The 15,875-nt window shown below is 35.5% G+C and overlaps 1 protein-coding gene across 1 annotated transcript in view; it reads right to left on the reverse strand.

The window, feature by feature from the left end:
- LOC145678796 (disintegrin and metalloproteinase domain-containing protein 10-like) overlaps positions 1–15,875 on the reverse strand; it is a 502,666-nt gene that overhangs the window by 19,265 nt on the left and 467,526 nt on the right. The window contains exons 9-10 of the mRNA XM_081749311.1: positions 4,811–4,977; positions 1,101–1,268 (exon numbers count right to left, since the gene is read on the reverse strand). Of these exons, the coding sequence (XP_081605437.1) occupies positions 1,101–1,268; positions 4,811–4,977 (335 nt within the window). The remainder of the gene's footprint in view (positions 1–1,100; positions 1,269–4,810; positions 4,978–15,875) is intronic.

The following is a 15,875-nucleotide window of genomic DNA, read 5'->3' on the forward strand; positions in this document are numbered from 1 at the left end:
TTTAGTATAATCATTAGCCACTTTCAAATAATTAAATTGAAATAATATAATTTAAGTTGCAATTAATTAATCACAGTAGTTTTAAATCAATAGATTACCTTATGCTAGCGACATCTATTAGTTTAACTTGTAGAACAGAAACAGAAATTTAAAACTTATAAAATGAAACAATTGAAATTATACAACAATAATAATATAATGCTACGAAGATAATTTCTGCTAGTTAATGTCTGATGAAGATAACGTTAGGTTATTGAAACTGTTACGACTTATTTTAATTTTAATTTTAATAAATAACTATATGCTCTGGTCAGAAAAGTATTCATTATTTAAGTAACAATTCCAGAGTCAAGATGAATGAAAAATTTTTTGTCATATAGTATTCCTCAAACAACTTTGATATAAAATTGCACATAGAATTTAGATCTATGTAACTTTCAACTTATCTTACTTTGGTTTTTTTTCTTGTTAAAAATCTAGAAGACAAAAATGTAAACTTTGTCCATTTTCTTCTTCGTTCCTTATATATTCAACTTTCTTTGTTCATTATATATGTCAAGGATGTTATAAATAGAGGATCTGCCCATATGTATCTTCATCCTATTAAATCGATAAAGCCAAAAAAAAAAAAAAAAAAAAAAAACAACCGAGCATCGGCACGTCTGATTGGCTACTCACGTTTCTGTCATCGTCTGATTGGCTACTTTCGTTTCCGCCATGATTGTTGGCTCAAAACATTGCGATCCTATTGGGCGGAGTAGGCAGAGTAGGGGTGGCGAAACTGTGACATATGGCTTCAAGATTTTGTTGTAAGGGCAGGTCCTCTATCTTATAAGATCCTTGATATAGGTTCATTATGCTACATATTCAACTCCAATATTATTTAACAACCATACATCACTTTTATGAAAGAATCTAACAAATGCTTTTAAATAATTTCTTTGATAACCAAAAATATATATAGAGAGAGAGGACTTAAATTCATACACAGGCTTCGTGAAATTGACATATTAACGTTAATTTACAAACATATATATTAACTTGGAACTTATTTTCTAAACACTACTATTTGAAATAAGCAAATACAAATTTATACTTACTCCCATGAAGCAAACAAATTCTTCATTACAAATAGTTTTATTTGGTTTGTTTGTGGAAGGTGGGCACTGTGGACCACGACCATCACAATAGCTGGAATCTCGGCATCCATTATCATCACGACATTTGTCTCCGAAACGAAGTTGGCACTCGGAATTGCAACAAGGACCCTGAAAAGGCAAGGTCAACTTCAGTCAGAATCAAAATATCTATTTCATCTTGGTTCAAGCTTGTTAAAAATTAACAGATATCATATGACAAACTTCTTGGTTTGATTCATACTTAATACTATATGGGTAAATTTGACAGGAGATAACAAAGTTTCTCAATCGAAGCTTGGACTAAATTTAGTAGTCTAAATCTTGTCAAAATATTATAAATTTATCAGTAACTAGTCATTGTGCGTTTAAGTTTATTGCAAATATAGAGACCGTCCTAGTAAATTAATGATAATGTAAGCCATTTGAAGGGCAATTTAGTTTAATTTTAAGCTTTTTGATAACTAGCTAATTCAATTTAAGCTTGTTATTAATATACAGATAGTCATGATAACCATAGATGAGATTGGAAGTTTATTTTGCTATTGAAGAAAATCATATAGTCTTTTTTTTTTATTTTTAATGTTAGGTGAATTGAGTCTTCTTAAATAATAATAGTGGTTAATTGGAGGAATACGAAATAGTAACTGGATCCAGTTGGCTAAGAACAGAAGTCAGTGGAGAGCTTTTTGTGAACGCGGCACTGAACCTTCGAGTTCCATAGGCCATAGAGTTACTTAGTTAATTAGTTAATTGGGTGATAATTACTTGTAGTGCAGTGCCAGTAATGGAATTATCAGAAGATAAACATTGTTTATGTCTTTATAATTTCGTAATTATAAACGCATTGGGAGTTCGGCGGTGATCGTGAAAATGACAATATCTCCTAGTATGTCCCCTAGTAATTCCCTAAGAAGAGGAAGGGGATTAAGTGAAAATTTCACCACAAATACATCCATATACACTCACAAATATTCTACACACTTTCATTTTATTTAATTTTCACTTTCCCCAAATTTTACACTGACCATCTGGGTAGCTTGCCTTCTTCATCCCGCTGTAACTCCTCCCTGATTTTGACTTTTATTCATTCTTATTGTGACAATTCATTTATTTACCTGATTTTGACATCTTATATACCCAATTATGATTATGAAAAAAATATAATTTTTTTCTTTCAATTATTTTAATATACAATTCAGGCATTACGACTTGTAAGACGGCCAAAAAAATGCAAATGGAGTCGTCCGCGATTTGCAAACCCTCTATACATTCTATTTTATAAGTATTTCAATTTCAATATTAGTAATTTACTAAAACCACATTTTTAGCATACTTGACCTTAAGACTGATGCACCTAATTTATAAACACTGATCATGGTGAAGAAGACAGGACAACACAAAGCGTTAAGCATTTATGTTATTAAGCAATTCCTCATCTTAAGTTGCAGCTATTAAGATGAGGGATTCCAGTAAAGGAAGTAGTGGTTTAAGATTTTGTAATATAATGATGTGGATATGATTGTACGTAAAAACTTAATAGTCCTAATCAGAGGTGAAAGTGCGGAACACGAGGGACGCCGTGCCCTCACCTCGAAAAAATACGTACGACGTCCCCCCAGTTCCTAAAAAAATACAATGGGCAAAGATAGGCAGGGGAACGGCATGGCGTCATGCCGCTACCTACCATCCCCCCACCTTTTCAGATCCACTTTTACCCCTGGTCCTAATAAATTAACCAATTAAGGGTTTTCTGGAATTTTTACTAAGTTAACTTCATAACTACTACTATCTCTATTCTAACTTACTGGCTTTTTATTTTACACCAAATTACCTAATTTTTTGTTGCTACTTTTGTTTCTCCAAGATGATTTATAATCGAATACATTTCGTGATGCACAAAGCTTATAGGAAGTGATCCTTCTTAACTAAAGCAGTTTTTTGTGGGAAAATGTTAGTACAGTGAAACCTGTCTTTAGCGGAATCGAGCGGGACTTGCAAAAATTTCCGCTTAGTGGAGGTAGACCTTTCTTTCTTTTCTTTTTCTTTTTTTAAATACATGCTTATAAAGGGACATACTGAGAAAATATATTGCTGTACGTACATTGTTCGATTACAGTACTTCTTTCTTCTACGAATAAATACACAAAACATTAAAATGAATACAAAATATACTATGCACACGTTAACTTTATTTTTCTAATAGCCAAGCAGGGTTTTCTGTGTACATTGCTGCTTGACTTTCCGCATACACTGTAGCGTGAGAAATTATACTAAGTGAATCAGAATCATTTTTCCGTAAGGTAAATTTTTGCAGTTCCTTTAAACTTCTGAGAGCATTTTGATATGTATTTATTCTATTCGGTATCGTATTCCTCTTCTTCCTCTATCTCGTTTTCTTCTTTCCGACATTCTTTATGATTCTTGATTAAGTTGCGGGGATTAAGGACAATTTGTGGGGGTGAATAAGAGTAGTGGTTGGGGGTCACACTGTCCAGAAATATTTAACAAAAGAACGAACATTTTATCGCAAACAGTGTAATGTATATGTCTCACAGAATGTCTAAACATCTAAACGCTGTAGTCCGGAACTCAGAATTTTCCGTTAAATGTTTATTTTTCTTTCCGTTGTCCGTGTAACACAGTTTCCGCTTAATGAAGGGACTTTTACACATTTTGTTCTCCAAAATTCATGGGACCGTGAAATATTTCCGTTTAAGACAGTTTTCCGTTTAATAAGGGGTCCGTTGAAGACAGGTTTTACTGTAATAAGTCCATATTGCTGTCCGAAGTGGTATAGCGGTATAGCAGAAGGGTTTACCAATGTATGATCTGAGGATCATGCTACTATTAAAACGAAATATGTGTCAAGAATTTATATATTAAAATGTTAGGTTTATAGTGTTTGTGGTCAAGAAAAGTTTATATGTTTGTGGCCAATCCTTTCGACAGTGAGTTCTCGGGAACCATAAACTCAAGAAAGATGCCGTTTTCACTGATCGATTGCAAATTTTGTGTAGATTCTTTAGTTTTAATTGAATATTTTTTTTAAAAATGGCCGTTATTTCTTTATTACATTTTTAGGAGTACACTGGAAGTGTTGAAATTAAAAAAATAAAACATCATATCCTACGAGTTATACATTCCAACATCACACGTTTGTATACGGGGTTAGTATATCTCTCCGGTGTTTGTTTCATGGCCAAACGATAATGAAAAACGAAGGATAACCATTTCTCCAGTCTAAGATGAATCTTTATTGTTTGGAATGTTTTGCCCAATGAACACCTATATCACTGACATTATAATTAATTTTGTGTGTAATGTATTTCCTTAGTACATACTGCATGCAAGAAAAAAGAAAATACTGATCATACATGAATTGGAAACTCCTAAGTAAGCTCAAATCTTGCATACGGTGCGAGATATTGAAAAAAAATCGAAAAAATCTCCCCTTTATTGCCGATTTTTATCAAGACGTCTTTCACTTTTGTCTGTAAAGGGACATGTACAGATGTTGTGAGGAATTACAAGGAGATTCATGCTCATATGTGAATGATGCGCTGTGTAGAGAGCACAGGTTCAGCTAGTTTACTTCAAAAATGTAAATTCTGCAAGGTGCATAATGGAGATTGCTAATTTTTTTTATTGTTTATATACTTTGTTTCCCATACCTGTGAAGGGCTGCATATGCTTCCTGGAGTTAAAGTGCATGGCTTCTTATCTCCTGGATACGTTCTCATAGGATAGCAACACTTATCACGACAATCCTCTTCCCAGCCACAATCACACTCCTCTCCCTCCTCTACCACACCATTGCCACAGATCGCTCGTTGAGGCTCTGCAAAACAGAAAAAAAAAAACAATTGTGTATTGATTAAAAAGAAAGAAAAAAGAGACTTTTAACTTACTTGTGGTGAGCATTCATAAAAAGTAATCAAGTTCTGCTTTAACTAATTTTATTTTAACTTTTTATATCTAAGTAGTATTATTATTACTGTAGTATCAGTAGTAGTACTAGTAATAATAATAATAATAATAATAATAATAATAATAGCGGTAACTTTAAATTCGGAGAAAGTTTTCTAGGTGGTTCTCGTGGTGGTACGTACTCAAGATTCTAAAATGCTCTTTTTGCTGTCTGAACATTTTCAATTAAATGACTTCAGAGCCCATTCTTTAATAGAGAATTCCTTCATTCCGTATTCTTGCTTTAATGTTTATAATAACTTCAATATTGTATTTATTTTTTAATTTTACTTTACACGGTTGTATTCCTTTTAGAATAAAGTATACTGCTAAAAATGAATGATCATAATGAAAAGACAGATGTAAAAAAAAAAAAAAACACACTTGAGAGGGATTTAAAGCAGTGACGACGCCAACTTTAATTTTGGGGAAGCAAGCGAAGGAGCAGAGATTTTGGGGGAACAATACTATAAAACATGACTGGAGAGCAGTCAGGGGTCGCCTCCTTGCCCCCTTCTGGCGTCGCCACTGACTCGAAGACACAATAAATAGATCTTGTGATTGCTTTGTGTAATATCTTAGCCGATCGACCATCGCAAGTTGCTTCAAAAGGCATTGTTTCATACCAGGCGCGCACACAAACATTTTTGTTCGGAGGGATTCAGAGTTTGGGAGGAGGGGATAAAATGCTACAAAATACTACGGCCATGTAGTATTGAACAAGTGTTATTCTTCACCCGAAAAGACGATATTGATTGTTAAGTACTGCTAGTTATATTCTCACGTGTCACATAAAAATATAAGACTAGACGTTTTTATGAGAAAAGAAAGCGTACAGACAAAGTGTAAGATCACATTTTTATGTTAAACCGGTCATTCTCTGCCAAACAAACATAGTTTTATTCAGAGAGTATACCTATATAAATGTATGTCGAGGTATGAGGTTTTGGAAGGGGGGTCCGGTGGACCCCCCGCGTGGGTGCGCCACTGTTTCATACTATAAAGATACGGAAAATAATTATATGAGAAAGGCTCAGGGAAGAAGCTTATGATAACGAAACAGTATGCTTTTATGGCAGCTAAAACAACAAGTACTATCTTTGAATTCACAGCAAATAATATAGAAATGCCTCTACTGTGCACAGACTTGGAAAAGTTGTATGATAAAGATTCACCATAAATACGGAGATGTCTTGGAAAGAATTCCACAGAATACACATCATTATACCCTGGCCGGTGAACGATGATTTCTGACAGCTTTGCACAAGGCCACGGCGAGCGAGCAGAAGACAGCAGGTCAACTAACCTAAGGCTCAGAACCTGTCGCGTCTCCATGGTAACCACCGCACATTGCCAAACTTTCACTAATCCCTTCCCAACCTCAACGAGGAAGCAGACGATTCTCCCCTTGCGCAAGAAGCACACGGCAATACCGCACTCCCCAGTCGGCCTCGCGAGCTGAGCTGTCAGAAATCATCGTTCGTCGGCCAGGGTATAATACAAGAAGCGTATAGGGCCGTTAGAGGAAAGTTTAGAAGCAGTATCGGAGGGTCAAGAGATATTGCAACAAAGGTCTTATTCATCAAGGCTCAGCGTTGGAGTTTATTTTTATATAATATAGTGATGAGTATAATAACAGATGCAGTTAGAGAAGAAAAGCCTAGCGTATGCTGTATAGAGCTGATATTACATTGAGTGCCAAGTCAAGAATAAGAACCGAAGAAAAGTTGAAACAGTTGAATAGTACTAAAGGGAAGAGTATGAAAGGGAAGCAGAAGTACTGTGATATGGAAGAAAACAATGCACACGGCCTGATTTTAGACGGAGAAAACATTAAAGAAGTAGAACTTAGATAAAGGAGAGAATAGAGACAGGGAAACAAAATGGAAAATTGGAGGAAAGTGATAGAAGGTCTTTGCGAAAAGAGTTCTCAGTTAAGTTAAAGGAAAGAGTGTAGTAGGCTGAAGTCAGACCAAAGGCGATATTAGTACAGGAATAATGGCCTGAACAAAATAAACTTAAATGGAATAATAATGACAGGAAAAAAAAAAAACAGAATATTTTATTCTGGAACGCGTATTAGAGTTATAAATTATTGGGAGGCAGCCTTAGTAGCTAAGTTCTCTATTGTTCGTTGGTTATTATAAGATGTATGAATTGTATAAAACATGGACATTGTTTGCACTAAGAAAAATGTGGTCACGACAATATCGGAACCAAATTGGTGCGGGAAGAAACCCGAATTCGCACGTATTAAACTATATTGTTATGAAGTAAACACATAGCAGAAAGACAACGATACCAGGGGTGTCCACACACTATATAGAATAAATCCAAATTAAAAGAAATAATAATAATACAAAAAAGCACTGGTATTAAACGAAAAAAAATGTACTACACGGGAATTCGAGCAGCCCGTCAACCCGACGCCATGGTGCCTCGACCTCCGAGGAAGAATGTTAAAATGACTGTAGAGTAGTCATTTCCAACTGGCCTTCGTGTGACGTGGTAGAAGCAATGTTTTGCGATCGGAGAAAGACGAAGAATTGTGAGCAAAGGACGGAAATGGAATAAAACTAATGTTGACGATGTAGTAGTAAGGATCCACAAGTAGTGTATCTGCAAAACTAGCAATGTCCACGTTTGTCTATCACCAGTGACTACCTTTATTAACATCAGGTTTCATGCAGGGGTAAAAGTGAGGGGAAACGCAGGAGGATGCAGTTCCCCCCACTTCAAAAATATGTATGGCGTCTCTCCACTTTCTAAAAAGTTACAATTCGCAAAGATAGGCATGAAAGACGGTATGACGTAATCCATCCCCCAAACTTTTTAGATCCAGGTTTACCCTGTTTTCACTATGCTCCTTATTATCTCCTTGCGGTTTACTGAGAATACGAAGACTAAGGTGTGACGTCACAAAGCATCCAGTTGGAAGTGATAAGTGTAGAGTAATCAAGAACAGAATTAGCAATAAACGAATAAGGGTACAGTACAATAGTAAACCTAGAGAAGATAGAAACATGACAGAAATTGTGAGATCACGTCATGAGGAAGACCGAACATTCCGTGGCTTAAAAAAAGTTTTGATGTTGGAAATCGAGAGACGAAGTAGAAGAAGTGGATGGAAACGATAGACAGTAATCTCTCAAAAAGATGTTGAATGGATGAGAGATATGCCGGGCTGATAAAGCTATCAGCGATTATGTACTCAAAAATGGGGGAAAAGCCGATAGTGGAAGAAGAATCCACTTCAAAATTGTATTCATGGCATTCGGAGATTTCCGAGAATAACATCCTATTGTTACCATTAAATTAGCAACGTTTAGTACGTGTACGAATCTTTGGTTCTATGCCCATCGATTTATATGGGACTTATTTTTCTGTTTTCTTTGAAAATGAACTGGAATTTTTAATTACGTGATGTTATTGATTTGTTGTTCAAATCTAGTTTAATGTCCCTTTTATAAATTTGCATTATGAGTGAATTATTTAGTAATAATTCCTAAATAATAATTTAATTATTAATTGTTAGCATTATATACAGGGTGTTTCAAAATGAATATCACAGTTTTAAGGCTTTGTAGCATTTATTACATTTAACGTGCTGTTATAAATAATACATAACATGAAAGAGCAACTCCGACAGTTTTTGCTACAAGTGTTTAATGTGAGCAGCATTCATCAAACGACACACATCGAGTCGATAGGCGGAAAAGGCCCATAAACTTTCAGCCGGGATATGGCACAAAACATATTCAATTTAGGGGAGTATCGTTGCAACTGTAATATCTCGTAGGGATTTGCTGACCCCAGATGCTAACATTATGAATATTCATATTGCCACTTAGGTAAAATGTCGATTCATCACTGGAGACTACACAATCCAGAAAATGTTCATCGTCGTGCAGCAACATTTCATTTGCAAAGTTGGCATATAAACCGTAGTTTATAGGACGTAGTTGTAAGCGTCTCCTTAAAATTCTCCACACAGACGTTGCACTGGAGCCACAGATTCCATCTTTGCAAAATGTAAAGCACAGAAACCTTTCTACTCACTAGTTGTCATCTTTGCTACATACGCGCTTTCTAACGGCAGACAGAGGAAACAGTGCATGCTCATGAGTGCATACAAAACTGTTTGAATTGTTCTTTTTATGTATTATTTATACAAGTAATTCTATGTTAATTATAATAAATACTACAAAACTTAAAACCTGACATTCATTTTGAAATACCCTGTATAACCTTATTTAAATTAGCTAAATAAGGGACATCTAAATAGATGTGAAGAAGAAATCAGTAACATTAAATCATTAAAATTCCAGTCCATTTCAAAGAAAACATAATTTCCCGTAGAAATCAATGGGCTAAAAAAACAAAGATGGCGCCAGTACTGACAACCGTTAATGAAATCAAATACGAAAGAGATGATGAAGGTATGTCGCGCTTACTTGAAATCATATTTCAATAATTAAAAATAAATGAATTATTTCAGTTTAAAATCCTACAGTTAACTCCTTTCGGCTAAGAAAGAGATGATTAAAGCAAGTGAATGAAGATGGAAAAATTGGTGGAATGAAAAGTGGGAGGACCTCGAGAAACCCACAGACACGATGTTGACAACCACAAACTTACTTGGAAAGGTATCGAAGAACCAGTGACCCCACGCACTAGAGATAATCGATCTACCACCGAGCCTCCTTCAATAATAATAATAATAATAATAATAATAATAATAATAATAATAATAATAATAATAATAATAATAATAATAATAATAATAATAATAATAATAATAATAATAATAATAATAATAATAATAATAGAAACAGGAAACAGTTCTCATGTTGCGCTTTAAATTAATTTATCCAAGAATAGAAAATCAGTAGTTTGTCCATATAATTTGAAATTTCACACTACGCCACCGGAACAGAACCAGTATAATACAAAGTTAATTAAAATTTGTTCAAAATACGCGAAATACAATACATTGTTCATAGATTTCTGATACACCTACATCAGCTTCATATATATATATCTACACACACACACACAGAGAGAGACAGACGTGTATATAATTAATACATATTTTAGTAAATCAATCGCTGGTAATGCACTTCACGCAGTGTTTTCAATTACGTAAGAGGAATTATATTCTCTTCTGGGAAGAATAACTAGTTTATAATATTATGAACAATGCATTAATTAATTAAACTGCTATGAATCAATAAAGATGTATGTATATAACAGTGAAAGATAACAACTGCTATCTCATGTCATTTTAAGTATTGAAAGCCGTTACTACCTAGGGAAATACCTTTAATTAATTAATTAATCAACACGAAGTAGAAAAATCTAAACTTCAAATCAACATCTTCAAATAATCGTTAAAAGGTTCTATTAATGGAACGTCTTCAGTTTCGTTTTACAATAAGGAAAAATAAATTTAAACGAAACCAGATAGTGGAATTCGAAATTCAAAATTAACATGAAGGATTTTATCACTTATTTCCTGGCAGTTTATGGAAGTAATCGAAACGGTAGATGTTTTAGTCAAGAAGGCTTTGGATTGGAGAAGTTAATTTCCTCTCTTAAGCTCATTCGCGATTAAGTGGGGGGAAAAAGCGTGTGTTTTCTGTATGTGTGGTCCTAAGTTCGATCCCAGTACGAGTGCATGCTCAGATTCAAATCCAAGTAACTCTTCAGATCCTACCGTATTTTAAATATTCACTTCCGTCTTTCATAGCATCGGTGCTTAAAAGGGACATTAAGTTCTAATCCAAACACTTCTAATTGAAGGCTCTCTGACATCAGATTGATGCTTAAAACGGACATTAATTTCTAATCCAAACACTTCTAATTGAAGGCTCTCTGACATCAGATTGATGCTTAAAACGGACATTAAGTTCTAATCCAAACACTTCTAATTGAAGGCTCTCTGGCATCAGATTGATGCTTAAAACGGACATTAATTTCTAATCCAAACACTTCTAATTGAAGGCTCTCTGACATCAGATTGATGCTTAAAAGGGACATTAAGTTCTAATCCAAACACTTCTAATTGAAGGCTTTCTGATATCACAACGATCCTTAAAACGGATATAAGTTCTAATCCAAACACTTCTAATTGAAGGCTCTCTGACGTCACATCAGTGCTTAAAACGGACTTTTAAGTTCTAATCCAAACACTTCCAATTGAAGGCTCTCTGACGTCACATCGGTGCTTAAAACGGACATTAAGTTCTAATCCGAACACTTCCAATCAGGGTTGAAAAAAAACATGATTTTTTTAAAAAAATCAAAAAGAACGTTTTTTATGTTTAAAACATGTTTTTTTTTTGTTTAAAACGTTTTAAACGTTTAAAACAAAGTACTTTGTTTTAAACAAAAAAAAACATGTTTAAAATGTTTATTTTGTTTAAAACAATAATCTAAGTACGCATATATATTACATTTTTACACTCTTACGTATTGCTTGCCATCTATATTCAACCGCTAGATCAAATTTCGGGAACTTCCCTAATCTCGATCCGCCCAAATGTTTAATTCCGGATAAAGAAATCGGTATTTTCCCGATCTCCGTTCACGGAATATGTAGTTTAGTTTCTTTGTGTTACGTTCTACTGGTCGTCTTCATTCTTAATCTTTAAACGCCCATTGACGCAACTGCTATGTCAGGCTCACAGGCTGGAAGATGGTTTTGGTACCAATTTATTCCTGTAAGATGCAGCTTTGCTGATGTGCATTTTATGTATATGGGAGGAGGGTAAATATCGTGTTTTTTGTGTTTTTTTCAACAGTTTTTTGGGGGGCCGTTCCCCCTCTTGGGGGATAGATTCATAAAAATTGTTACGTGAAGCAATCAAGTAGGCCACTACATGGTAATATCGTGTATTTGTACTTTTTGCTTATATGGAGGGAGAAGGGAGGGGGCAAAGTTAGCCAATTTTTGGAGTTTAAGTTTTTAGACGTAAAATACATTTATTTGTACAACAAACATCAATAGCTCAGCCTATAATTAAGCTAGAAAGATGATTTGGCACCAAAGTATTTTTGAGGGATGAAGCTTTCCATCAGTTGCATTTTATGTATATAGGGGGTACGTATGTACGGCCGAGAAAGGGAGGATGAAGTTCGTTTTTTAATTTTTCATCAAATTTTTTTTCATCAGGTTTTGGCGGGTATTCCTTCCCCCTTTGTGGTACATCCATAAAAATTGGTATGTGAAGCAATGAGGTAGTCCCCTACATGATAGTAACCTGTATGTGTACTTGTTATTTATAGAGGAAGAGGGGGTCAAATTTGGTTAATTTACATTTATTTTCGGGACGGTCCCATATAACACAAGATATATTTCACTGAAGTGGTCTAGAAGCAAAATTCTTGTTCGTATACATGATGTGTGCAGTAAAAATGATTTGCATATGGACGTGGTACTAGTGGGGGAGGGGAGAGAATGTCTAATTCAATGAATGTTTTCTGCGCATATATATATATATATATATATATATATATATATATATATATATATATATTGGAAAATATTTCCTACATAAAACGAATTCATTACGCAATGGCAGCAATGGCTACCATTTCTTACATTATTGTCACAAGTATGTGGCCTACTCATTCATCATTTTGTCAGCGTAGGGTGGCCTGCAAGGGTTGCCAGGGCCCCGCAAAGTCAATATTTTCATATTGTTAATATTTTTTATGTCTGTTTTTTTTCTTACTATGAATACGGCGGGAATTTCACGAATGTTACCTCGTTGGAATTTGTGGTCTATAAGCTTTCCAATGGTGTATAACTCATGACTTTGTGATAATTAGGGAGGTCACCAGAGCCCCGAACGTGAGAGTCTACGATTTTGTTAAAATCCCTGGCGGGTGTCTAGAGTGTTGCTATGCCGTAGACACTAATCATTATTAGCTACCCATGTTGCAGATAGAGATGTATCTTGAAAACTGTTTATTTAAAATGTCATTTGCTCCTTGTAGGCTAGTCACTGCTCTTTTCTATGAGTTGTATTGTATTTGTCAGAGCATTTCTTCTAGCTTATGATGTGAGAACTCTTCATTATTATGGAAACGATAGTGATCAAAAAATACCACAAGTTTTGAATTTGTGAATTTGGATCTTAGAATAGTGTATAGTGTGTTTAACCTCCGTTATTCTTGGAAATTAAGAAATGTTGAAATACTTCGTTTGAATTTCTGTTGGTTTAGTTATACGCACATTGATGTGCAGAATTTCATTCAGTAATTGCTGTTATAATAAGAATATAACTCTGCTTGTAATTTACTCCATGCACAAATCCTGCGGAGGATGGGTTGTTTGTTAGAAAATTAAATTAACTTACTCAATCTGATATTTTAGTTGTTTTAAACATGTTCAACCACCATCGAAAAGAAAACACGTTTAAAACATTTTGTTTAAAACGTTTAAAACAAACTGAATAAAACAACAGCCCTCGTTTTAAACATGTTTTAAACACTTGTTTTAAACATTTTGTTTTAAACATATCAACCCTGCTTCCAATTGAAGGCTCTCTGACGTCACAGTTTGATGCTTCCATTCTATTGTCTCCATACAGAGAAAGAACATGGAATACTCCCTTTGCAAGTCGCCCCTAAATGTTTTCCCGAAGTTGAAACGTAGCTAAACCTCTCTCTTTAATCTAAAGTGGCAACTTTACGGGCTTACATTGTTAAATAATAAACAGTACAAGTTTTCAAGTACACTTAATTATATATAAACTAAGAAGGTGATATTAGGGGAAGATGGAGCAAGTGAGGAAGGTAAGGTAAGTGCGTCCATTGTAAAATTAGTACTATACAGTGGCGTAGGGAAGGGGGGACCAGAGGGGCCGGGCCCCCCCAAAGAGGTCCGATAATGTACTGTGATACTTTGATATTTACAATTTTTAATATATTTTTATGTTTATATATTTTTTGTTTGTAACTTTTTTATGTACCTATAACAGAACTTGGTCCCCCCAAACACCCATCCTAGCTACGCTACTGGTACTATATATTCCTTGACACATTTAGGAAGGATAGAATTAGATAGAGATAGCACTTGATCCTGTGAAGAATATTTTGTTTTGTCTGCACAGAATTGAAGATTAACACGCCAATGCACTTGGAATTTGATAGACAATTTGGTTCTTAAGAGTGAATCTTACTGCCTGAAACCACGGAGAAGAAACAGCCCACAACTGCGAAAAGGAAGTTCCTATATAGCTCCCATTTCTTTATCTCAATTTGCTGTAGATGACGACACATTATGTTTGTACTGTTCCAAAAGGCTTTCCGACACAAATATGGAGCAGTAGAAAATGTGCGTGGAATGCAATCAATGGGTGCATGAAGAGTGCATTGACAGTGAATCAAAATAGGATGGTTTTGTTTGTAACACTTGTCGGTAGAATTTTAGTTCCGAGAAGTGTTGATAAAGGGAAAATGTGTAAAGTTTTTGTTTGTTTATGTTTGTTTTGATCGTTGAGTGACTCCCTTACGTTTCATTTTCGTTTGTTTCAATCATATAAAATTACACCACACTACCGTATTCTTTTAAAATTCACTTCTTTTTTCATATTATATGGCAATATTTTGAAGTAGACTACATAGGAAATCTTTATTTTTCTGCGTTACGGGACATTACACATTACATTACGGGACTTTCTGAACATAAGAAATGTTCAAAACGTGTTGCGTAACAACGCACGCGCAAATATCACTCAAAGGTTGTTGCAGATTCTTCATTACCTGCAGTATGAAATCTTTCCTCACCCACCGTATTCTCTTGATGTCTCTACCATCAACTACCGTCTCTTCCGGCATCTTGAGCACTTCTTGGGGCTGAACTTTTTCCCTGATGATCGGGCAGGGCAACGTCAGTTAAGAACTTCTTCGTATTGCAGACTCAAAAATTCTTTCGTCCCGGAGTCCAATCGCTGGCTGCACAACGGCAAAAGTGTGTGGCTGCAGACAGCGACTATTTTGATTAATCAGGCATTGTACACTGAGTGCTTACTGAATTGCCACCATCTTTATTGGTTCACCTTTCGCTCAGAGGACGACCTAGACACGGCGTGGCATGGATTCTGGTAGTTGCTGACATATTTCCACGGGGATGAGATACCATATATTCCTGATGGCATCCCACAATGAGCCCACAGACGTTGATGCAGAAGTCATGGCGCAAAGAACTTGTTCCGCAACACCTCCCATAAATGTTCTATAGGATTAAGATCCGGTGAGTTAGGGAGCCAATCTATATGCTGAGCTCCGTGGAATGTTTCTTAAGCCAAGCAAGTACATTACTGACTTGGTGGCACCATGCATTGTTGTCCTCGAAAATGCCGTCTCGGTGTGATTAGAAGCGTTGCATTGTAGGGTTTACGTGATTCTCTAACACCTGCAGGTACATAAAGGATGTCTCACTGTGGTCCATACACATCAACGGTCCCAGTCTGTGCCAACAGAAGCATTCGCAAACAATACAGCCGCTCCAGCCTGCCTCTACAGTATGTACCATGCACAAGGGTTCCATAGCTTTGTGCTGTTGGAGACACACATGCACACGCCCAACCGAGAGGAGTAGCATAAGCCGTGATTTATCGGACCAACACACCTTTTTCCAATCACCCACTGTCCAATTAGTATGTCCCTGTGCCTAAGCACGACAAAGTTGGCAGTAACGAGTCGTAATGAATGGGTCGTCTGTTGTGGAACTTCATGGGTCCCAGTGTACGACGTATAGCT

This window comes from Thermobia domestica, chromosome 2 (assembly GCF_964235325.1).
Source record: "Thermobia domestica chromosome 2, izTheDome1.hap1.1, whole genome shotgun sequence".
NCBI lineage: Eukaryota > Metazoa > Arthropoda > Insecta > Zygentoma > Lepismatidae > Thermobia > Thermobia domestica.